The following is a 27242-nucleotide window of genomic DNA, read 5'->3' as shown; positions in this document are numbered from 1 at the left end:
TATTAGTTGGATACGTCAGACTAGTGATCTTTACTTAGTCTCTTTTTTGCATCAGTCCCCAGTAAGATGATAATCAACTTACATGAAATCATCATCAAATGCATTCCAGATATATATTCCATTAGTCTGATTCTAATCTAGACTAACATTCAACTCTTACCATTGGAAGACTGTTGAGTTTAGCAAAGGCACTAAGAAGAATTATTTAATGCAATGATACATAACTACTCTGGGCAATTAACATTCTATATCAGGCACATAAAGTGACAAAAACGTTTACTGACCTCACAATTTTGCTAGGATCCAGTTTAAAATGAAACATTTTTCTGCCCCACATGATTTTTAACTTCTGGCTTAGATCAGATTTGTTCGATTGCAACCAATAGAAACTAGCCTCAGATGGCTGTTAAGAGTGAGGGTACAGAAGCATCTCATGAAACTCAGGAATGCGGGTAAGCCTCTAGGAAAGGCTGGGGATCCTCATGGAAAGCCATATAATCTGTCTCTCCCTCTCTCTACTCTTCTACATGCTTCTAGTTTAGTCTTCTGTCTCTGCCAACTGGCTTCCTCTGATTCTTTATGCAGAATGGTTGCTATTCTATAGGTCTAGCCCAGTCATTTTTAACTCTACATATTAAAAACATTTGAAGAGTTTTAAAAATTCTGATGTCCTGGTCAGACAGACTCCACACTAATTACATCAGAATTGCTTGGAGTATGGCTCAAGCAATAGTAGTTTTCGAATACTCTTCAAGGAATTGAACTGTGTGGGACACCTGGGTGGCTCAGTCAGTTAAGCGTCTGCCTTTGGCTCAGGTCATGGTCCTGGGGTCTTGGGATCGAGTCCCGCATTGGGCTCCTTGCTCCTTGGGGAGCCTGCTTCTCCCTCTGCCTCTGCCTCTCTCTCTGTCTCTCTCTGTCTCTCATGAATAAATAAATAAAATCCTTAAAAAAAAAAAAGGAATTGAACTGTGCATCCAAGGCTGAGAATTGCTTCTTTAGCCATGTCAATGCTCCTCCTAATTCCTAATTCTCAAGTGAGAAATTCAAGTTTGGTCATGATTGCATTACATGTCTACTTTTTTAAAATAAATGGCTACCAGGGGCCTGTTCAAGAGAATAAAGTATTATTATAAGGTGGGCAGATACTCTACAAAGTGCCCATATGGGGACTTTTATCTGCTTATAAAGTAACAATTCTGACAGCCATCATTACATTGTCCAAATATTGAGGCCTACTGTAAAAACAGGACACTTAGTTTATTCTCAGAATCAGTAAGATACTTGTCTACTTGTAAAGAATACTTAGATCAGACCCAGTGAGAAGTGTTCTGTACTTACTCTCTCCTTATGATCACAGCTCTTCAAATTAGGCATTATTCTACTGAAAATGAGGGAAGTGAGGCTCAAAGAAAATAAGCAACTTCTTCAAGGATAAGAAGCCAATAAGTAATAGAGTGAGACTTGAATTCAAAGCTTACACAGCCTACATTATATCAAGCTGCTCTTATTTACATAAACAATATTCTTCTAAAGTATTAATGTCCTCAAAATTGGAAACTGATCTGAAAACTATTCACAATGGTTTGACTGAACACACACAACACATGTACACACACAGAAAAATCTGTTGTCAAATATAAAAAGTATATTCCATTCAGATATTGATAAGATAATCAAGTATAATGCCTTTCATTTCAGAATGAAAATAAAAACAAATACAATCTTAAACTATAATGGCCTATTATTTTATTATTACATTATTACTCTTTATCACTGGTATTCTCCTACTATACCTGTCTGGGTCATGGAATTATACACAGAGAAATTTACATGTATAATGGTTATGTTGTTGAGGAAAAGCAAATCACATCATAATTATGTATCCCAATTGCATTTTTCCCTAATTTGTTTTACTAGAATGAAAAAAAAAAAAAAAAAAAAAGCACTGCTAAAAGCAAGACTATTGGTAGGGTTATATTTGATTGAAGAAGAGAAAATAACTACCACTATGTTCCATCCGATTTAAAATCATCAAACAGCTTTCACTTACTCATTTTATTTATATTTCATTGTTATATAACTACAATGGTTCCTATCTTGGGGTACAGCTGCTCTAGAAGCATCCATTCTGAGATTATTTTAAGGCAAAGAATAAATAACACTGTATAGCCACTTAGGACGAGATTAATTCATAGGCTGGATTTATGCATTAATTAACTCCAGGTCAGTTACTTTGCCCTTTGAAGAAATATCTATAGAGGGGAAAAACTTGCAAAGCAGAAATTAATTTGGATTAGCTGCTTCCATGGCGGAAAGGCCTAGGTACAGTGATTACAATTATGACATAAAATCAGATTTCATTTCTCCATTTTGAGAAATTACTATTTGTAATGAAAATTTTAGAAAAGATATGAGGGTATAGAAAAGTTTCTAAAAAATAATGAACCCATTTTATTCACTTCTTTAAAGGATTATATTCGCATTGCTCTTAATAAGATATTTGTAACCTGAGTGCAGAATTAGGCTACAAAACTAAACATTAACTCAAATCCATGTGATCTTTTTCTTCATCTAAACTTTACCTCCACCCCCAACTACCAGCTCTTAAGCAACTTAAGGTAGTGTCATGCAAAAATTCCTCCTCCTCAACAAAAAAACTATTCCTCCCCTAGTTTTCCCCATTTACTTTATGACACTACCATTAATTCAGCTTAAGCTAAAAATCTGTGTATTGTTCTTGATACTTCTTTTCTTTCATTCCCCATTTTTCTTCTACCAGCAAATCTTCTAATGACTCTATCTTCAAAATATATGAATCCATACACTTCTATCTATAATCATTGCCATCATTATCTCTTACTGGGATTATTTTTACTGTTTCTTCCATTTTCCTTGCCTCCTACTAGAATCTACTCTTTACTTTGCACCAGAGCCTTTTAAAAACACAAATTTGATTGTTTAAAACTTTTCATTCATTTCTCATTGCATTTTGTTAACATTCAAACTATTATAGCCTACAAGATCATTCATGAACTGGTCCTGTCCCCGTTTACCAAACTGACCTTATGCCACTATCTTTGTTAATACACCTATCAGTCACGTATGACATCCACTAAACTCTATCTTTCCCTGGGTGTTTGCAATTGCTATTCTCTCTTCCTGGCATGCTCTTTTTTATTCTTCTGTTTCCATTTAAACTTTACTCCCACTGCCAGGTACCAGCGCTTTTAGCAACTGCTATGGACTGAATTGCATTCCCCCAGAATTCACCCGTTGAAGCCCTAACACCGAAGTGATATTATTTTGAGATTGGGCTTTGAATAGTAACTTAAGTTTAGATGAGGTCATGGAGGTAAGGCCCTCATGATGGGATTAGTAGCTCTATGAGAAGAGACACATGTGAGGACACAGTGGGAAGGCAGCCATCCACAGCTAGGAGAACTCTCACCAGAACCCAACCATGCTGGTACCCTGATCTCAGACTTTCAGCCTCTAGAACTGGGAGAATATAAACACCTAGTGCTTAAGCCACCTAGTTTATGGTAAATTGTTATGGCAACCCAAGCTGAATAATACAGCAACCTAAGGTAGAATCACCAATAAGCCAAGTGAACTTGTAAAATGTGCTTCCTAAATCTCATGTGTCCCATGATCTAAAATGTTTCCTAGCCATTTTCGATCTTTCAACAATATTTATGAAGTGCTTACTATATGGTAGGCACTGTGACCAGGTGCTAAAAACATAGCAGTAAACAAAGTACATTTTCTGGTTTCATGGATTTTACATTACAGGGTGATGGTAGGAGAAGGAATCAAAAATATAGATGAGTGTGTGTGTGTGTGTGTGTGCCTGTGTTTACGTGTGATGTTGTGATTTATAATAAGAATATATATTTGGTCTTCGTCCTGTTTCTAACTCCTAAAATCCTCAGAATTTCCCGAGTGATGAGAGCAATGACGGTGTCTTTTTTTATGTTAATGGATGAAAGCACCTAAGGATGGGGGCTGGTCGCCAGGAGAATCCACCACAAGGTTCAAGGTTTGGAACTTTCTATCCCATCCCTTTGACCCCCTGACCTCTAGGGATGTGACAGGGGCTGGAGGTTGAATCAAGATTTAATCAATCGTGACTATGTAATAAAGCCTCCATAAAAAACCAAAAGGACAGGGTTCAGAGAGTTTCTACGTTGGTATACAGGTGGAGATGGGGGACAGAGGTGCACCTGGAGAGGGCATGGAAGCTCTGCACCCTTTCTCCATACTTGCCCTGTGCATCTCTTCTACCCAGCTGCTCCTGGATTATATCCTTTTATAATAAACCAGTGAGCTAGTAAGTACAATGCTTCTCTGAGTTCTGTGAGCCACTCTAGCAAATATTGAACTCAAGGAGGCAGTCATAGGAGCCTCTGATCTATAGCCAGTTGGTCAGAAGTACAGGTAACAACCTGGACTTAGGATTGGCATCCTGAGGTGAAAGGGATCGTTGGAATCTCCAATCTACAGCTTGTTGGTAGAAAGCACAGGTGGTAACCTGGGCTTGTGACTGGCATGTGAAGTGGCAGGGGAGGGCAGAAGGTGGGACAGTCTAGCAGAACTGTGGTTACCTGTGGGATCTGATTCTATTTCAAGGTAGATAGTGTTGGAATTGACTTAAATTGTAGAATACCCAACTGGTGTCCCAAGTATTGCTTTGCGGCATGGGGAGTCCCTACCCCCTCATAACATACATTGCAATTGGGTCCAGGAACCCAAAATAGTGTGTTTTCAAGTGGCTTCTCCTCAGAAACAGGATGCAGAGTATATGTGGGTTAGGCAGCAGTGTGGCTAGGGGCAGGGACACAAGTTTCCACTTGGTGACCACGGAGACTTCTTTAATAAAGTAACTTCTGAGCAGATGTGAGAAGGAGGTGAGCAGAGTTATGCATATACCAACAGTTTTGGTATACGCTCTGACTTTGAAGTGAATGTTTCAATTTATCAACTGAGCTACTGCAATAACATTGGTTTCTTTTACCTTCTACTAATTATAATATCATTCATTAAGAAAATAGCACATAGACTATTACACAGAGGCCCTATGTCATAAAACCCAACGGGTTTGGTAAAAGGATAAACTAGTGAATTAACTTTAAGAAGTGGCTTGTAAGTTAGCCAAGGACCCACACCCCCTCCAAAAATAATAAATAACATGTTGACAAATTTTCAAAAGTGTCAATCAGTAAGGTAACAATTGCAATATTCACAGGCCTGGGGGCAAAGGTGGTGACCCTGCTGACAAGATGTCAATGACTAGTGTAAGAAAAGCCTGGTGACCAGCACAGGGTGGTGCCTGACAGCAAATCCATGCAGCACAAAGAAGTCAGCGTGATCAAGGTGAGAGTGATGAAGGTAAATAAAAGAAGCTGACATTTAAGAAAGGTGACAACAGTAATGTTAAATATTACGACTTAGAATAAAAAGCTCAAAATTGTAAGTCCAACAACCTACCAGGCAAAACCTGATTTTGTGTTAACCTATTAACCTGTGTATTTCTGGGAGGAGAAGTTGCTGAAATAGGCTAAGGTGGGGATGGGATGCAGGGAAAAACTAAGACAGTTGCATAGATGTTACTTTTGGACCCGAAACAGGTCAGTTAGGCCACTTTGAAACTTGCTTGTCTCACCTTTAAAACACTGATTGTAAAGGATGGTGGTGAGGATCACAGGAGAAAAATTACAATGAGCTGGTATGCTCATTTTCATCCTTCTGTTTCCATGATAACTGTACCCCACCACGTGTTTGAGCAGTCCAAGTAGATATTTATCATCAATGAACCAAGTGAATTTGTATAGTCTGCTTCATGTGCCCCATGATCTAAAACATTTCCTCGGCACATTCAATTTTTCAGTTGTAGTTATCAAGTGCCTGCCATACGGTAGGCATTTTATTGGTCAACCACCTACTATCTGGTAGGCATTGTTCTAGGCACCGAAGATACCAGAGAACAAAACTGACAAAAAATCACTTTGAAGGCTACCTTCCCACGGGATGTTGTCTGGTATATAGTGACCATACAGTGCATGAAAAGGGATCCAAAAATCAAGTAAGATCATTTTGAGGACTAGTTGCATGGATTATAGAAGTCCAGTGCCATTGTTCTCATCCTGACTCTGGCACAGAGTTCTCTGATGATTGGCAGGGACTTACCTATGTGTTCTGCCTTCCATTATGCTCAACTGAAGCTCAACCAAAGGACATGGGGAGGAAGGGGCAGGATGATTATTGAGAAGAACAGTAGGGCTGAGAATGGAAAAGCCTGGGCTCTAGCCCCAGCAGGCCTTACCATCAACACCTAAACAAAGGCATTACATCTCTCCTGTTCTAGCATCTATGGATGCTATTGCTGTCTTTATCTCTTTGGGGATCTTTAACATATTTATTTTAAATCCCTTTTAGAGAGTTCTATTATGGTTCTTTTCTCCTGAGTGAATTTTCCTATGAGTTGAGTTGACTCTTTTAAAATCTGTTTCTCAGCTTTCTGACCCATATGTTAAGTGGTTGAGTCAAACATTTCCAGGGCTATAGCCATCTCAACAAAATTTAGCATACATTTTCTAATTTGTAAAATGGGGAAAAGAATAGTTACTCTGGCAGGCATAATTTTGAGTATGACATGCATGTTAAGCCTCTAAAAAGATAATCAGCATATAATAGGTATTTGATAAATTAGATTCTTTATTTTCAACATATATAATTTGGGTTTCAGAAGCATAAAAAACTATAATTTTGTCTTTTTTATGGATAAAGACAGTGAAGCTCAAGATAATGCATTTGAGATTTTAAACATTTTTTAAGTCCTTGAGCTGAGAATTCCACCTCTGTGACTACATTGTGCTGTCTCAGAGCCATAACTGAGATAACCAAAAGGCAGTGTGACATTCCCAAAGGTCCAAAGGCAGAATTAATGAGTAATTAAGTCAGGATTTGAACACAGGTCTCCTGACCTCTAGGCTTTCCTTATACCACCTGTATCTAGGTATTGTTCAATTTAATCCTTTGCAACTTGTATAAGACTCAACTTTACTAAATCACTGAATGTAGAGGAACAAAGTTCTGATTAAAATTTTTGCATTTAAATTTCCACCAGCAAGCTAAAGATTCTCGGTGCTTTGTTCTCCTGTGATATTTTCATGAGTGCCACACAGCCCCAGGCATCAAGGTGTTGGAGATTTGGCATGGAATTCCTAACACCTATAGCCCATTTGGACCAAGTGACCTTGTAGTGGCTAATTTCTTTCATACTCCCTCAGCACCTACTGAGGTCAGGTTCAGTATGGCATGGATCAGATTTTTCAGTTATTTTTTCTAACCATTCTAATCTTGAGTTATCTGCCTGAAGTAACAATCTACTGCTATATTGGTAAGAATATATTCTGCCTTTATGGAGACAATTTCATTTTAAATTACTTTTCAGGTCAAATGCTGCCATTTAATAAAGGTTTGGAACCCTATATAAAGTCAATAAAAGGCATTAAAATCACTTATTAGTCATGGTATTTTCTTTCCCTATCACCACCTAGATAGTTTTGTTTTCATAGCTCCCTTGGATATAGGCTCATTCCTCATTTTTTTCTTGATTTCCTTTTACAAAATCCCCCTTCATACACAAAAAGCTACACATTTTTACAAACAGAAATTTTAATAGAAAAAAGTCAAGCTTCTGATCCTTAAGAATTATTTTGAAGTATTTAGCTAGGGAATTAATCAAAAATTAACATGGCTGTACCATCAAAAAGGCAAACTCTACAGACAGTCTATGGCGTTTATTGTATGCTTATTTATAAACACTTGAAACGGACTTCATTTTTCAATGACTATAAGCAAATTTAACTTGACTACTTCTCACCGGAAGGGATAAAAATGAGATCACAGTCACTTTTGATTCTAGTTCAGTCTAAAGGCACAGTTTACCAATGAGAAATCGGGCTGAAGTCATTTCAATACGGTGATCCTGACCAAGTGGAAAAACTTAGCATGGAAACAGCATTTAGCCATGATATACTTCAATATTATTTTTTGGAGTCTATCACTATCTCAAACTAAATCCATGATGATTTAAAACTGTCTTTTTATTGATATTCATTGTTTTTCAACCTGACAGTGGCCAATGATTCATATCAATCTTCTTTTAACATAGGAATTAAAGAGTTTGCAATATATCTTAAACTGAAGGACACTTTTTCAATAGGTCTCAAGATTTTAATACAGTTGTCATTTGAAAAGCCTTACCTCCTCTCAGTTGGAGAGGGGTTTAGAAAAGAAGAAGCCAGCTCTGTCGATAAGATTGTTTTTATCTGAAGCAGTGAAGGATTCAAAAATTAGTATGACATATCGATGATGCCTCTTTTTTTTTTTTTTTAAGGCATTTTTATTCTCTAAGTGCAGGAACACTGCAGTTGGCTGTCAATCATTAAACCACAAAATGAAGTCCTTTGCCTGGCAAGGAGATCTGCATAGTATACCAATACTGGTAAACTAACCACCAAATTATAGCCTTTTCTCTTGCCTCACCCAGATTTCACAGGGGCTGCACACCCAAATAAATGCCTCTTGGCTACCCATTCATCTAACAGCTGGAAAGATGACACTTGACATTTGGAAACTTTCCTGCGAAGATTGCTGCAAGGCTTTCCCATTAGCTTCCTGGTGAGACTGTAAGGTCGAATAAGCTGCCTCAAAACCTGCAAAGGGTAACGGAAATGCTCTAATATTAAGCCTGTGCAATTTAAATTTCTAATTCTCAAATCATAGTTCTTCAGATATTGTACTGGTACATTTCAGGGCAAAAGAATGCCTTTGAAGATGTGAAATTAAAATGATATTTTAAGCAATGATAATGATAACAAGTGTCTTCAAAGTTGGCACGGAAGTTCTTCCAAGCACGGAGACTTGGACATAGATAAGTCCCTCCAAGTTTGATTTCTAAAATCCCAGACTGTCATATTTTTAGCAACTGCTCATCTTTGTACAGAGCAGCAATCTTTAATATGAGCCACAGTAGCTATCATTCTCTAGATTTGATTTTCGCATCATAAAAATTATCAGAGATAGCTTTAAAATCCTTACAATCCAACAACGTGGGTTCTTTTTGAAAATCAGTGAGCCTGCTATAAAATAAAAATGTAAATATTCCATCATGAAGAAAATGCTGTGATCTTATAAATCTTTCAAATATAAACATATGCCTTTGTCCTCTTTAGAAAGGTAATTCCTTTAAAAGAGATCCCCAAATTAAAAAGTTTTAATAACCTGACTGTTCACTAAAGATATTAGAAAGACAAAATCCCTCACACAATCTCCAACCCTAAAAGTGGCAGAAGGTGAAAGATTTCATTTATTGATATGAATGCACATAATTCAATTAGCTTTATAGCAATGATCCTTTTGCACTGTGCTCAATTTTTAATTCCCCGTCTTCAAAGTGTCCTTACAATTTTCTATTCTTGTTTGTTAACTCAGTATTTCTCATGTGAAAGATTGACAAGAATGAATAGGCCTCTCTAAATGTTCAGTCATATGTCCAAATGTAGATAAAATTAATAATATGATTAAAAGGGAAAATGAAACATTTAAAAAATATATGCAGAAGGGCATTGAAGAATCAGGAGACATGAATGATGTCACTTTCAATCTTGAATTAATCACCATCTGGGAGTGAAATAACTTTTTAGAAGTCAATTTAATGATGCTGAATTGTACCTCATTAGCAACAATGACAGACAGGGATTCCTATAGATGTGCATCTCACGGCCTCACATCACAAACCAACACAAGGGCAAGCCTTGCTTCCCTCTGCCATTCCATCAACAAATCCACCAAAAAGAGTCTCAGCTCCAAAAAATGGAATACTTAGCTATGATTGGACTCCTCCTTACTCTTCAAACTAAAATCACAACTACCATTTTGTATTCATTCACTCAATGGTGAGACTATGGCATGAATCTCTCTCCACTAGGTATTGAAATCACAAATTCATTTCACATAGCCTATTGAACTGCCATCGGATGATAATGACTTTCTGTCACTCTTGACCTGGGGCAGATTTGAACTAGTGACCAAGAGGTTAAAGGCTCTGTATCTCATTACCAATCCCCTGAGATACCTAGTTCCCTCAACAACTACTGATTCTTTTGAGACTCAATCGAACCAAAAGAAAACACACAAAAACCTCAAGTAGGAGAAAAGTTGATCATCAATGCAAGGAATTTATAATAGTTTTGAAAAACTTTACAAACGTCTGTTTCAAAATGTACCCATAGACCATATACAACTGAGTAGAACCACATTAACTGTTAGAGAACTTCACTATAACCTCCATTAAAATATCATATAAGCTTCACTGTAGGGCTGGAAAACACTGTAGAAAGCTAAAACCTAAAAGACACCTGTGCTTTGTGATCCTATAGGGTTAAGAAAGACATTTTAGACCCAGTATGATGCCAGAATATTTATGTGTGTATCTTGTGTATATGTTCTAAGATAATTCTGCTACAAGAATTCGTTTTGAGGGGGATTGACAAGTTGGAAAGAATAACATAAATTCATAAACAAAATAATCAAAACGGGCGCCTGGGTGGCTCAGTTGGTTAAGCGACTGCCTTCGGCTCAGGTCATGATCCTGGAGTCCCAGGATCGAGTCCCGCATTGGGCTCCCTGCTCAGCAGGGAGTCTTCTTCTCCCTCTGACCCCCCTCACTCTCATGCTCTCTGTCTCTCATTCTCTCTCTCTCAAATAAATAAATAAAATCTTTAAAAAAAAATAAATAATCAAAACAGTATCAGGCACCTTAATGTGGATACTTATTATAGGAATACAGCATGTTTAATAAAGGATAAAGTTTAAGGAAGAAAAAAAGAATACCATTTGGGAAGATGCACATAGGCAAACTCATGTATATAGTAGAACCACTGAACTAAACCAAAAAAATAACTTTTTGTTGTTGCTGAAAGCTGACCTCAAATGGTGGCAGCGAACAAACAGTCCTGTGTAACCATTCAACTTCAATTTAGTGATTCCTAAAGTCATTGTAAACACAGCAACCAAAACTTTTTTTTCTAAAATATGTTTAATGTCCCAATGCCTCCTTTCTTATCCTCTGCAGTTTCTCACCGTGTTTGATTTTCACAGAAAGAATTCTACCTGAAAGAAAAGAGGTCTTCTTTTCCTTTTCATTTCTTATCTATATTTGAAGACTCTCTATATAATTTCTTTATTTGAATTTCTATCCCTTACCTATTCTTTCCATATTTATCCTTGCACTAATAACTCTTGTCTTTTGTCACTCAATATTTATCTTTATACCACTGCCACTGCTTCTCTTGCAGCAACATGTAAGTTTACTCGATCCCTTCCTCTCCTAGGAATAAATACTGGGGTGTTTTAATGTTGCATCTAAAAGATAGTAAATTTAAGATAGAATTCCGAATCACAGAATAATGACATGGAGGACTGCTCTAATGATGTAATCAAATCCATAGGTTTTGAGATGATAATTTTCATATATTTGGACTGATTTTATTTGACAAAATATCTCATGCTGGTAAGATCATCTTCTCAGGACTACCATGACTACTTCAAGGAAAACGAGTTTCTAACCTAGGATTAGAATTTAGAAGCATTTAGCCTGTATTCTATTTACAAGTTTGCTCTTATAGTGGAGTACTTAGCATGGCAAGATAACATACAGCTTTTTTTCCTCTACTTTTTTGTGATGGAATGTGTTTATATGTTGATACTAAAAGTAAATGCCCAATTTTCTAAACAATTGTATTTTGGTAAATTACTGACATTTTTGTCAATTAATAATACCATTTCGTAAATACATTTTGTATTAAAACTTGTCTTTGGTAAAGAAGGACCTTAGGCACCATATGGTTTCCCTTAACAAGTTGGTTGCACCTACCAGACTCACTGGACGAATTTCTTCTCTCCTGTTCTTCTGTGAGATACAAAGGAAGGAAAAAGAGTGCTGAATCTCTGTAATGAGGAGGGTACCTGTGTATCTATGAACTTTCTACTCCCCCACTTGAGTTGTGTGCTTATCGAATCAGTTGTATGATCCTCACCCCATTTGTGTTGGTTATAAATTTATGTAAATTAAAATTGTATAAATTGAAGAGCTCTATGAATGTGAAAAGAAAGGGGGTTGAGTCTGTGAAAACTAAGTTGAATATTTTCAAAAGCTATGATAAAGGTGAATTGCTAAAAAAGAAGTTGCTATCAAATTAGATGTGGGTTAAACAAATGAAGTAACTGACGAGCAACCATACAAAAATCCAGGAAATTGCTCTGTGTTTCTTGAAGGTATAGCTCCACTTTAAAAAACAAAACCAGAAGTTGTAGGCAGCATATTATAAACAGGTTTACACAAGAAACATGATAGAACCCTAACCATAAGATTAAAAAGAACTTGGCTCTGCTTTTTTTTTAAATGAAAAGGAGAGAATATCTATGTGTTTCAAAATAAAATGACATGCTTAACATATGTATATATCCTTTCTATAATTCCCCCAGTTTAACTTTTTCAGATTAATCAACTAATTATTGATTTTTGTTTCCTAGACTAAGAGAACTTTTTTATATTCCTCTGTTTTTTAAATGAATGTTCTGGATTTAACCAACTTATTGTTAATGAATTTCTGGATTTACCTATATAATTAAAGTGCCTCATCTTTATCCTCAATTAACAATTAAATTTAGGTCTTTAATTATATTAATTGAGCTAATTATCCCTCTATTTTATTTCCCTGGAAGTTAGGAGATGTGGAATAATCTTAGAACTTTTCTAGTCACTTAATCATTCTGGTTAAGGTATATTTTTAACCAGAACTAAGTTATACATAAGCTACAGCCTCCAATCACAATCTTCTGATTTCAGTTTCAACTACAGAGGAACTCTCAGGCAGAATTCTAATGCATTATTTTATTTTTAAATCTTAACACATGCTGCAGGGGAAGATGTCTAGGGCTGCAGATGATTAGCAAGAATGAGGATCCAGAGTTGAAAAGTATCAGGAAAGTAGTTCAGTCCAGGGGAAAAAATAAATAGACATACGTATGTTCAAATCCTGGCCTCGTTACTAAGACGATACTTAACCTAGAATAGTTTTCTTTAACTATTGAGACTTTATTTTTAAAAGCTAAGAAATAAAGATAATGATATCCATGGGATGCCTGGGTAGCTCAGTCAGTTAAACCTCCAACTCTTGATTTTGGCTCAGGTCATTATCTCAGGGTTGAGATCCAGCCCCATGTTGGGCTCCAAGCTCAGTGTGGAGTCCACTTGAGATTCTCTCTCTCTCTCTCCCTCTGCCCCTCCCTCCACTCACACTCTCTCCCTCTCTTTCTCTCCTTCTGAAATAAATAAATAAACAAACAAATAAATAAATAAAATCTTTAAAGAAATAAAAATATAAAGATAATGATACCCATTGTAACCAAAACATACACAATGCGTAACAGAGGTTAACAAATAGTAGCTGTTATTACAATGAAAGTAAATATAACAGGTTTGTTCCAAGGAGGGCAAAAATCAGGGAGTACTTCTTTTGTGAGTCTTTTCCAACAATTCTAGTCAATACTGATCTCTGCTCTTGGACTACTTTAATATTTATTGGTTGTAGTAAAATTAGCTTTCGATTTTATTATATGCCTGTTCTCTATCTCACATGGTAATCCTTGCATTCACACATTGCTAAAAGCACCTTTCGAAGAAAGGTTGATGGGTTCATGTGGTTAATTTCTTTTTTTCCTAGTACAGAACTTTTTATCTACCCATCTGTCCACACACATGCACACATGCACACAGACACGCACACACGGACACACACGCACACTGGCTAAATAAAGAAATCCACTGGAAAGATGCAAGTGAAAGTGCAATAAATTTTAAAATCGATAGATTTTTTTGTTTGTTTGTTTAGCTACATTATTTCAGTTACATACTCTTTCTTTGGGTACCCTGTCAAAATTATCTTAAATATTCAGTAATTCTTGGGCGCCTGGGTGGCTCAGTTGGTTAAGCGACTGCCTTCGGCTCAGGTCATGATCCTGGAGTCCCGGGATTGAGTCCCACATCGGGCTCCCTGCTCAGCAAGGAGTCTGCTTCTCCCTCTCCTGCTCCCCCCTCTTGTGCTCTCTCTCTCTCTCACTCTCTCTCTCAAATAAATAAATAAAATCTTTAAAAAAAAAAAAAAAAATATTCAGTAATTCTTATTCAAGAAGAAGAAAAAAATTCAAATATGCCTCAACTCCTGCTAACATCATAGTATTATAAACAACAAAGGTGAAGTCATATTGGATCATTTATTAGCACAACTAAATAAAGACAAGTAAGTTTAATATTATAAAATAAAGACTTTTAGGGGCGCCTGGGTGGTTCAGTCTGTTAAGCATCTGCCTTCAGCTCAAGTCACAATCTCAGGATCCTGGGATCGAGCCCAGCCCTACATCCATCCACTCGGCTCCCTGCTCAGCGGGGAGCCTGCTTCTCCCTCTCTCCCACCCTACTTCATGCTCTCTTTCACTACCTCTCTCTCCCTCAAATAAATAAGTAAAATCTTAAAAAATAATAATAAAATAAAATAAAGACTTTTAAAGAGGGAAATGTTGACAAATTGGAAAATGTTTCTCTCTATATTTATACAAGATCTGACACTATCACTTCTTTATGCAAACAACTCCTACCACATTTCTGCCTCATTATCGACCCCAAATTAAAATCCTAAACTGGGTATTCTTATCATGTCCTAACCCCAGTATAATCACAGATCTTTTCTCCCATTTTTTCCTACATGTTCTCTATGTTCAGGGCCTCCACTAACCCAGAATGCCTTTTGGTGAAATTGAAAGAAGCCACTGCACAGGTGTAAGTCTTAACAGCACAAGCAGAAGGCACCTTTGTGACAATTCAAGGCAGGCACTCCTTCCTCTGAGTAGAAGCAGCACAACCAAGGATACCACTGTTAGGCGAGTGGAGCTTGGTCAGTATTTCAGGCAGCTAGTACCCATATCTGGGGACCGTTGGGCAGTGAGCAAGCTCTACAGTCTTAGCCAGCAGCCCCCTTTAAGTTCCACCAATTCAAATCACTCAGTTTTTCTTATCCTCCCTCTTTATTTGTTATCTTCATTTTTGTGAAGCCTTTGCTGACTCCACATCCTGATACCCACATCCAGATAGAATCAATCACATTATCTCTTCCATGCTACCCTGTGCCTTTACATTTTTTTATTACTGAGTTTATTATATTGTATTAGATGTGTGTTTACACCACTCTCTTCCCTACCAGACTGTGAGATTATTAATGGCAAGTTTCATGTTTCAATTCATATTTATAAACCTACAGATTAGTACTATCTAAAGTTGAAAGCACTATTTTTTTAAAAAAATTGTTTATTAAATGAATGAATGAATGAATCCATGCATGAATGACTACACAGATAGACAGGTGGATGTATATGGATGAAAAAATAAATGGCTAAATAAAATGCTTTCATAATTACCAGAAATAGCCTCTTTGAATCTTTGTCTGTTAAAATCCTATACTATGCTTTCCATTCAAAATCTCCTATTTTATAATTGTTCTCTAATACCATTTTAACATCTCTAATTATTATTGCTCATTTATTAATAAATAGTTTATTTACCTCTGAAAAGACCATGTCCTGAAGTGATGAAGTAACTTGCTTCAGGTCACACAGTTTGAAAGTGTTGGAACTGGGTTTGAAATCAGGCCTGTTTAATTCAGAGCCCAAATTTCTAACTGCTGTATTTTACCTCTCCTCATTTATTCACTTTGGTAGTCTCCCAAAATCAAGTGTTTTGGGCCTAACAGCTGGTACTCAATAAATGGTAACTGATCAAATTAACTAATGAAATTTAAGTGAAGCTCTCTTCAGACAACTATGGGAATTACTGAAATCCCAACAGGGCTATCTTTAAATAATCACATGTGTCTGAAAAAGCATACTACAAATAAATTCAAAATATCCAATTGCAATGATTGCATGCATGAATTAATACTATAATGTGTGTATTAAATCATTTTTAAAGTACACTATCTAGTGTTCTATTTCACCCCAAACTAATGTAAAACGTAAGACAAGCAGTGATAAACCTTCATTCATGAATACACTTCAGGCATTATGAAATTTTTCTTAACGGATGTTGCATTTGAAGGAAACATTATTTATTTACAGTGTTAATGAACTTATATAACAAACTCATTAGTTTTCTTAACTCCCCTTTAAATTCCTTTACAATGAATTCTCTCATTCTATGTATTTTTCCTATTTTACAAAATGAATACACGCTTTATTTTGAGGGCATAACAATAAACAAGCGTGGCCACTGGCTTGTACAGAGGCAGACCGGTGGGCAGGCTTCAGTCAAGGAAACAGGCTGCTACAGAGCACACAAGAGGACCATGTTCCTGGAAGAGGAGGAGGAAGCAAGACCTGAAGGACAAGCAGGATCGAGACAGATACAATGAGGGGAGTAGGGGAAAGGCCTGGATTCAGGAGAAGTCTTGGTGTGCTAGGGGAAATTCAAGTTAGCATCACAAGCTAAGGAGATTAGGCTTTATCTGGAGTGCAAAGAGGAGCCTCTGAAGGGTTTTAAATGAAGAAATGAGGATCAAACTTGTACTCCAGAAAGATGACTCTGGCTGCAGGATAGGCTCATTAGATTTGACAAGGGAAGAAGTGGAGGCAATTGTAAGAGGCAATAGAGGCCAGAACTAAGTTAATGACAGTGTGGAGAGAGAAAAATCTCACTTTGTCTATATGCTCCTTTTTAGTCTTATCACTGCTTAGCACTTTGCAACCAACAGGCAGGAAGGTAGAAGTGTTGATTTTACTTGACAGAGATTTTACCTGCTTTCCATTTCTACTCCATCTTTAAAATGCAATTCAACACTTTGTTTGACAAGTCTAAAGCCTTCAGCCAAAACCAAAACTCTTACTGGTCAGGAATTTTTTATTTTATATTTCAAACACTATCATTCCTAGCAATATGTATTTTTAAAGCACATGCACTTTTCTTTTTCATCATACCTAAAAGTCTGTTTCTTTCCTTTTATGAGTAAGTGGAAGATAAATAAAATGATTGCTCATTTTTTTCAGCACACATTTATTAGATTCAGGGAAGTAAAAAGATAAAAGTAAAGTCAAAAGAAAAACACCCTTAGGAATCCTTTCGAATGGTAATTGTGAAGTATGACAAAACCACAATCATCACAAATATAGTAAATATTCTCTATGTACTTTAATCTAAAAGCTATAAACGGATTTAAATCTTTAGAAAAAGAATTAACACATGCCATTTTCCACCATCCCTCATTCAATTTTACCTTTCAAATCTGTTTAGTATCTCTGCCTTCCCGCCATTTTCACTCCTGAAAGCTGAATTCATGCATTCACTAGGTTTCATCTGGCCTAGCACAAGAGCCTTTTTTCTCTTATCTCCTGATTCTACTCTCATTTCTTCAAGAAGTTAACAGAATGGTCAGTGAGATGTCTGGTCAAACAAAAATTGTATTCAGCACAAAAAAACAAGCAAATTAAAGTAAGTGTATGAAAGAATCTTTACAGAGATGGAATTGACCAGATACGTACATGAGAGAGAGAGAGAGAAGAGGAAAATAAAATTTAGATAAATAGTTCATAAGTAAAGATGTATACAACAGTGTTATTTTATAATGAAAAAATATGTGTGTGTAAACACACTAGTGTAAATCTTTCAACTATATTTTCTTAAGAAGTAGCTTATTCTGAGATTGTATTGTTTGCTACTTTTCTCATAAATTGTCTTATTATTTCTTGTATATATAATATAGTAAATGTTACCATTTCATGTGTTCAAGTGCCTGCTTTAATGCCATTACACAGTAAAAGAAGAAGCTATCAGGCCTATTTTGGTTTCAAAATTGATTTTGAAAACTGTATTAGCCTGAGTAATCTAGAAGTCAGTAATCTAGAAGCCTGAGGAATGCTGATTTAGAGGCTTTGAAACTGGGTATCAAAAACGTTAAACACTGGAGATGGAACAGGTTGGGGAGAGTGTGTTTAGTTTAATAGCAATGAATTAGAAGTGCAGGTAACCAAGTGCTGTTCAGTGAATCTGAAATATGCATCCGGCACACGAGTGAAGATTATCAGCAGACAGCTGGATCATGGAAGAACACAGATGGAAATACAAATGAGGGAGTTATGCAGAGGTGCAAATGGGACCATTGAGAGTGCTGTGACAAGAAGAGTAAAATGAGGAAATAGAAAGATAGGGTGATAAGTTTTGCAGCAGAAAGAGCAAAAGGAGCCAAATCAGGAGTCCATCCTGGGCAGTTGAACCGCTCCACTGTGTATTTTGGAGGCCATGGAGACTCTCCAAAGTATAGGTGCTACGGAGACTGGGGCTGGAGCTACTACCAACTTTGCTCCTTTGGGTTCCCAGGTTTCTGCCTGTTAAAATTGCATTCCTTTCCCCTTTTTTCCCTACCCTCATCCCTTTTGACTGATTTGGGCAGCATTCTTATTTTAGATTTGTCATCTCCACAAAACGCTGTTTCCTAAATCACACTTTTGTCTCTATGCATGACCTGTAGGCTGGTTACACCCATTCTTAGAGCCCTGGGATACCAACTACACCCTAGACCACAACATCCCAAGCCCCGCTACTCAGAGATGCCGGGCTGAGGTGGGATCAGGTCAGTGAATTGAACTTAAAAAAATATGATATAATCAATATAAAGTCCAGGCTGTACCTGGTAGGTAAGAAGTCCTGCATGGGTTATAGAAAAAAATAGGAGGACAACCATAAGTCTAAGTGGTCATGGCAAAGAGGCAGAAAAATATTCAAGGAGACCTTAAAGACAAAGTGAATTTTGTTAGCATGTGGGAAACAAACAAAAGAAACTGAAAGAAGAGAGGCAGACAGCATGTTATGAATAGAGTCTTTCCCGAATAGGAAAGAAAGAAGAATTTTATTAATAAGAGCAAACTTTTCCAGAAACATTTTATATAAAGGAGATCACTGTATCTACATTTAATTAAATTACAGAGCAAGAAGAAAACAAAGCATTTTGTCAAAAAGTGAGACAACTGAGATCTAGTAATTATGGCTTTTCTCTTCCCCACGACCACCCAGTTACTGTAAGAGTATGTTCAACTTTATATTTTATCATTTTTACATTATGCATTTGTTTCATAAGACTAAAGAGTGAAAAAATTACAATTGAAATTTATAAAATATTTGTTTTCTTTTCAATTAGGTGCATATCATTTGGGAAATGGATAGGAACTCATCTGATTCAAATGGACAGACAATATAGTTTTCTGGACTGTGTAAGATCATTAGGAATATAGATCTTATCGGCCATCATATTGTGTACCATCCAGATTTGATAAATGTATTATCTGTGTCTTTAAGCCATTGATAAATATTTTGAACACAGCAGAACTAATAACTTCATGGCATTTCCCTGTAGAAATGCACACTGAATTTTCAATCAACTAAACAGTTGTGCTATCCAGTCCATGTCAAAAAAATTTTATCCAAGTAAATATATGTATATGCGTATGTCATATATTACCATATATAAATGCTCATATGAATGTGTAGCAAAAATAAATGAAGAAGTATATATCCATTGGAAAGAATTAGCTAAAAGTGATGGCAAATGCCTACCTGTATGTATTTGTGAATGTACCAAGAAGCTTGCTTTCCATCGTTCACTGATTCCACTGTAGTGTTAGCCACACCAACAATATCACCACCTGCAAACACCCATGGTTCACTGGTTTGCATAGTTTCTGGATCTACTTCTGGGAGATCCCATCTGTTAAATTTTAGAGGGCTCAAGGCTTCTTTTACTGGAAGAAAAAAAAAAGTGAAAGACAAGAGGCAATGACTAATCTGTGTATCACGTAACTATAATTTGAAAATTAAGAAAAATTATGACTTAATTATTGTTCTAGGGATTCAAACAACTGTTTTTAATGAACCATAAAAATGGAAAGTTAATGAAATATCTGAGTTAATAATACATTCAAAGCATACTGACTTAATCAATTCAAAGTATACCTCACATGTAGGTTTTAAAGACTACAGATTTGGGCAATATGTCAAATCTGGTATTTATGTCTAGGAAGTACAGATCCAGGAAGAAGGGAAGTACAGCCTCTTAAATATTTTAATGTGTATAAAATCCATTTAAATCTGTTTAAATGAATATAAAATGAATTTTCTAAAATTTTCTTTGTCCACACCATTATTTTCACAAATATGATATTACTCTTATGATCCTAAACTTGTTCCTGTGTGTAACAGGTAAAAGTTATACTGTGAATTTGGGTCAATGGCCAGTCTCTTCCATTTACAACAAGAAATTTTATAAATTAAACAAGACAAAGTCCTACATTTTCACCAAATTATTTGCCCCTAATGTTAAGCAATTCAAAGGACCCAGAATATAGCTACATTAGCTCCCAGTTTCTATTTTATAAAAATCAACAAATGCAAACACTACCATTGGTTCCTTGTGGATATTGCTTTGTAAAAGAATTTTAAGTTATTTGCTGTGTTCCAATGAATCTAAATGTGTCATGGAACAAGAAAGAGTTTGAGTTCCTGTAAGAAAAATATATCTAAAGGAATATCTTATAATAGACACATAATCCTGATAATTGGAAGAGATCAAAGAATGTAAGTTACAGAAAGGGTTCATCAAGAGAAGAAGGGCAGAAAGATAGTATCATCATCTATAATGGAGCAAACTGAGTGAGTGTTTAGGATTAAATGTTCTCTCCAGGTATTCATGTCATGAATTTTAAGTACAGCATCTCAGGACAGACTTATGGAGCTATTCTTTACTTTAATTCAAAAGAGAACATAACAACTTAAAACTTAAATAGATTGGAAAATTTTGGAACACAAAAGTTAGTTCTTAAACAGATTAATGAGTCAAGTTTAAAATAAAAACAACCAGATATAAAAAAAAAAATATTCTGATACCTAAAACCGTTTCTCCTAAACAATAATAGAAAAGCAAGACATAAAAATAAACCTTTGTAGTTTTCTACCTGAAGAATATTAGACTTTTAGAAAACTTAAGGAATTACTGTTGATTATGTGTTCCCCACAAGACTATAGGTTCCATGAGAATAGCAATGTGTCCATGCTGCTGGCCACTGTACCACAAAGCCTACTACAGTACTTGGAGCACAGGAAACACTCAATTCAATGCATGAGTGAATGGATGGATGGATGGATGGATGGATGAATGAATGAATGAATGAATGAAATGAAAGAATGAACAGATGGGTTAATGCTATTGGGCTCAGGTTTTTATTAAAAAATATGATAGTGTTTATATCTCTGATGTGATTTCACCTTTCATCAAGAGTAAAATTAAATATTCATGTAATTATTTTCAATGCAGAATGGCATTTTGAGAAGATTTTTCTAATGTCTTTAAAGGTCACATGAAAAGACACCTTTATCATTTGTTCCCCATCGCATAACAGATCATCACTACCATCTGTTGACAGTTAACTTGAGTTACAAAAAAGTCAATAGTGAGCATGGCTTGTCAATTCAACCTATTACAATGATAATGGTAACTGGAACACACCACCACTGAATGGTTTATGTAATGGGAGATAGAGAGAGAGAGTCCAAAATAATTCTCCTGTAAGAAATGACCTTATTTGTCCAAGACTTTGATATGACTTTTTTCTATATAGAGAACTGAAATAAAGATTTTTAAATGAGAAGCAATCCAAAATATTTCACCAGGAGATCAAAGCCCTTTTATACATTTTCCTCATTTTTTTTTTTTTTTTCCCGGAGTATCCTTGAAGGTTAGCACAGATTTCAGTCTAAACTTGAGCAAGGTAGGGATTATGCCTTAGTTATCTTTGATTTCCCATAGCAGCTATTAGAGTCAAAGACATATACACTGTAAAGTTTTTGAAGCTTAAGCTTCAGGGTCTCTCACTTGCATGGTCCTCTTTTAAGGCCCTGTGCCTAAATTTGAATTTGTAATTTTTTTTTTCTTTTTTTATAAAGGAGTCCTCAAATTATGTAAGCTCAGTCCTCACAAAACCTGAATTAACCCTTGAGTACAGTGCATTATACACAACAGGTGCTGACTAAATGCCTGCTGAACTAACGTGAAGTTCTTAATATGTATTATAATTTCTTACGACTTAAAAATGTAAATAGTAGGATTTACTTTAATATTAGAGCTCCATTACTAACTCGGTGAATAAGTAGTCAGGAAATGTTACTGTAAGTTTAATAAGTAAATCTTGTATTTCTTAAAATATTTAGCACGGGGCGCCTGGGTGGCTCAGTCCTTAAGCGTCTGCCTTCCGCTCAGGTCATGGTCCCAGGGTCCTGGGATTGAGCCCCGCATCAAGCCCCGCTTCTCTCTCTCCCACTCCCCCTGCTTGTGTTCCTTCTCTCGCTGTCTCTTTCTCTGTCAAATAAATAAATAAAATCTTAAAAAAAAAAATATTTAGCACCAACACCATAAGCCACCCTAGGAGCATTTATTTGTGAATTCAAAAGCATTATTCTATTCATGGGTCTTTCCATGGGATGTATGCATTGTATGATTTTATGTCCCTAAACATTTATACATACTCATGTTTACTTTTGAAAATATGCTCTTTCCTCAATATTTGATTAATTTTATCTTGAAATCTTGGACCTGAATATTAACTGTTTTAATTATTTTATCATTTGTAATATCCAGCTACCCTCACTAATAATCAACTCTCCGACACTGTGTTCCAAAAAAGAAAAGGATTTTTCTTTCATATTGAAAATTACCTCAGCCCCCTTTTAAAAACTATCTACTCAATTTTCCCCCTAATCTTTTTAGAGGCCTTCAAGTTTAGCATGTCCATAGTTTCATTTAAAAAATAAATAGAAAAAACAATGAGGTCAAGCAGTTGGTTATGATGTTATTAATATATTACAGCAAAGCTTACATCAATCAAAATAGAGATCATTTGTTTCCACTTTAATATCCATATGTTGACTCACCAATATCTACAAAGGATCTTTGGAAAAATAGAACATGGACAATTTATATGAATATAAAAGAAATGCTACAGTAGGTAAAAAATGTTTTCTATCAGTGGCACTAAGCAGCTAATGCAAGAATGACTGTTCATTACAACTTGAACATCAAATGATTAGGATCATTTCCCTGCTGGCACAGTGGGCTCTATATTTAAGTATATGATCTATATGCGTCCATTTATATATTTGTGTATACATAAATTTCAACATTTATAATAAAATAGAGATAAAGGAAGGGAGAGATAATCCATTAATTTATTGAAACTTTGGCTCAGATTATGAATTCAAATAACACCTTTCATGATTTCAAGGACTCTTTTGAGATATAGTAGTTCTCTATTATCTAACCGTATTTTGTAAGCTCCAAAGTATTCAATTTAGAACTCAAATCGAGGACTCGGTGAAAAAAATCCATATGTATTTTATGCATAATTTGTCAGAAGTTCATTTATTTAGCTGCTTCTTATGAGGAAGACTTTCATCCTCCTCATCATTGTAACTACCCTTCTATGAACTCCTCACAGCTCGCTTACATCTCTGCTGATACATTTAACTTGAAATACAATGAAAATAATTCTCAGAAGCACATCTTCTGTTCTGCCTTTATCTAGTTTGGAAGGAGTGAAAGCATAGTGGATGAAAAATGTATATTTACATTTGCAAACCAAATAACTGCTTGCCATTTCCTATGAAGTGTTAAATGAATATTAATAGAAGGATTGTATTTTTTCTTCCTTGTTTATAAAATAACGGGAGTAAGGGGAGAGGGATTTTCTGTTACGATATGCGCACTTTTCCCACAGATTTCCATGAAGTTGCATCTTGATGGAGACGGCAGCATATGTCCCAGCGGCTCCATAGTTGAACAGAAAAAGAACTTGAAAAAGAACCCTAAAACATGCCTATTCACAGCCTCAATTATTCTGCAAATGGAAGAGAAATGTGTTAAGTGATATGGTGCCTGGAATTTTATGCAGTCTTTAAAAAGAACAAAAACATCCTTTATTCATACCAAACATTCAAGATTTATGTTAATTTTCTGCTTTAATTACTACTATGTTCGAATGAGCTTATTTAAAAAACAAAGACACTCTGAGGTGGCTTTAAAACAAGAAATGGTTTTGAAATAAGAACTTTTAGTCAATTTAATGTTATGCATGAAATGATTTTTTTATATAGACTTAATTGTATTGTGACACACAAGTTCTTCAATAAGCCACAGCTTAAAATTGCAGAAACCGTCCCTCAGGGACACATCACTAGCAGATGCAGATTGCCAAGGTCAATTAAACTGATGTAGCTGTGCTGTCATATACATAGAAGAGAAACCCACGAGCATATGACAAGTATATTTCTCAGTATTTATAAAAAGATGTCAAGAATGTTATATTTTAGTACATAAATATAAATTAATTCTGCATAAACAATAAAACAATACAACAGATATCATAATGAAGAAGGATTATTAGTATTCTTTGGAGTGTTTGATATGCTATAAAACAATGGGGGGGCTAAAAAATTTCAACATTTATAATAAAATGATATCTTGAAAGCATGGATGAATTTATCTATATGTTTGTTGTTTAATTTTGCATAACCTATTAGTCAATAGGACCGAAGCACAATGAAACAAAAAGGCGAGCTGAGGCAATAATCTCAGTAATTCAGAGCTGAAAGCAAAATCTCACCAAGAGCAAATGAATTCTAATTACAGGGCCGGGATATCAGAGTTCTGTTTCAATAAAACAACCTGGGGTAAGGAAGGGACAGACCCAGAGAATGCCTTCCACTAACAATATCAAGTCTGGGTGGCATGAGCTTTTTTTCACATCTCCCCTCTGCATCTAAGTAATTGAATCAATATGCAGACACGATGGAACCCACAGTGAAGATTCATCATTGTCCTTCTCTAAACCCCTCAAATGTTAACCTTGATTCTGCACCTTCCCACTCCTCCAGGACCTCAAATATCATCTCTGACTCTCTTTAGAATATTGCATTTCTCCTCTTTCCCCTCTCCTCTCATCTCCTATTTTGAAAAACTTTAGTTTTGGCATGGTTCTCTTTTCTCATTCTAACCTCCTCCTTTACCTAGTTTTAGAGTAATTTACACTGCGTACTTTCTTCACCACCCAATTATTCCTTCCAGGCTGTCCCTTTAATGGAAATATGATCTCCATGGTCCCTAAATTCTGTGACCTCAGTCCTCCTCCCTTCTGCCTTCCTGTAGCATCCGATACTTTTATCACATTCATTTTGATCTCTTTCTTTGATTTGCAGAATGCTACTTTATTCAGGCTCTCCTTATCTTTAAACTGTCCATCTTGGGCTCTGGCTCCTCCTCATCTCATCTTCTTCTTCCCAGATTGAGTCATGTGCCTTTAACTTCATCTCTACGAAAATGACTTTAGTCACAACCTTGAGCTCTTTTATTCTGGCACTTTTAGCTGCCTATTAGAGGTTCCAGTGTGGATGCTATACTGTCCCTTCCAAATCATCCAAAACCCAGCTTACAAGCTTCTCTTGGGCCTTTCACCATTTCATGACTATTATTAGTAAGCTTGCTCTTTTGTATCTTCTACTCATTGTGACCACCATTTATACCTTGTCTCTTCTCCTCAAATTTTGATGGACCAAGCTCCTTTTTCTTGCCCCCCACTGTCAGGAGAAGGTCTTCCCTTATATTTCATAAAGAACATCGAACCTATTATATGGGTACTCTCTGGTCATCCCATTGTCCAAACTATAAACCTACTGATCTGTGTCCACTCTACCTCTCCTCCTCCTTTTTTTTTTTTTTTTTTTTTAAGAGAGTGGGGTGTAGGGGAGAGGGGCAAAGGGAGAGGGAGAGAGAGAATCTTAAGCAGGCTCCATGCCCAGCACAGGCACAGTGCCCCACACAGGGCTCAACGTGAGGCTGGATCTCACAACCCTGGGATCATAACCTGAACCAAAATCAAGAGGCTGATGTTTAACAGACTGAGCCACCCAGGTGTCCTATCTTCTTTCTTATTTATAATAATTTAAGAACTCTCCCTCTCATCAAAGGCCAGTTCTTCCATATGAGCCCTAGGATCCTCTATTTTACTTAGTAGGCGTTTTGCTCCCTAGATTACATATTCTATTATCAGCCACTCCCTCTGAATTGTTTCTCATAAGCATGTACATACATGTACAGTATTTTCCATTTTTAAACCATTCCAGATCTGCATTTGCCTCCCAAAACTTCACTAAAACTCTTTTCACTAAGATGACTAATTAGTGCTAGGTCGCCACATACAGTGACTCTCCTCAGTGATCACCTTATTTCAGGACCAGACTAGGGTGAGGTGAGTGAGGCACCCGAAGAATAAAACTTCAGAAGGTCCTCAGGCTCAGGACCTTAGGCTCAAGTGCAGGTGGGCACCTCACTTGTCTCACCCTAATTGTGGCACTGCCTTCCTCCATCTCTCAGCAGCATTTAACAGATGACCACTTCCTCCTCATAAATGTCCCTTTGCTTGGCTTCAATGACACCACACTTTCTGATTTTTGACCTGCCTCCATGATCACTCTTCAATCTCCACTCCTGCTTTTTCCTATTCTTCTTTCTCAAAGGACCTAGAAATAAATCTTAAAAATCTTGGCATAATCTTTGATTCTTCTCCCTCCAATGATCTCAACATCCAGTCAGTTACCATGTTCTGACAATTCATGCAAATGAAACTCCCTAGACTCCCTAGGTACTTCTGACATCTCTTTTATATCATCCTCACCTAATGAAGAACATTAAGAAAAGCAATCAACATTTATTGATCCCTTGTATGAGGCAGGAATGATGCTGTATATTTCCATATAATAATCTCATTTAGACCACAAAACAACTCTTTAAGGTAGGTATTATCATCTTAAATATAGTCAAGGGGTGGCAGAGCTGGTATTCGAATCCAGTTATTTCTGACTCCAAAGCCCTCCTTGCAATTGACCTTTGGTGTAGGGACAAGAAGAAGCCAGGAATGGGCCAAAAATAGTCTCTTAAAGTTTCACAACTGGGGACCATGGGAGTAACTAAAATGAAGGGGGGGTGGTTTAGAGGGATAGCAAAGAATTCTAATCTTGACCAGCTTTACAGATA

At 36.3% G+C, this 27242-nt stretch overlaps 1 protein-coding gene across 2 annotated transcripts in view; it reads right to left on the bottom strand.

The window, feature by feature from the left end:
• Nucleotides 1–27242, bottom strand: part of DPYD (dihydropyrimidine dehydrogenase) — a 794994-nt gene that overhangs the window by 385651 nt on the left and 382101 nt on the right. For both annotated transcript variants that reach the window (XM_078072719.1, XM_036111511.2), the window contains exon 12: nt 19724–19908. In XM_078072719.1, coding sequence (XP_077928845.1) covers nt 19724–19908 — 185 coding nt within the window. The remainder of the gene's footprint in view (nt 1–19723; nt 19909–27242) is intronic.

The sequence above is a fragment of the Halichoerus grypus genome, chromosome 5, assembly GCF_964656455.1.
Source record: "Halichoerus grypus chromosome 5, mHalGry1.hap1.1, whole genome shotgun sequence".
Classification (NCBI taxonomy): Eukaryota; Metazoa; Chordata; class Mammalia; order Carnivora; family Phocidae; genus Halichoerus; species Halichoerus grypus.
Note: the sequence above shows the minus strand (reverse complement) of the source record. Positions and strands in the feature narration are given on the sequence as shown.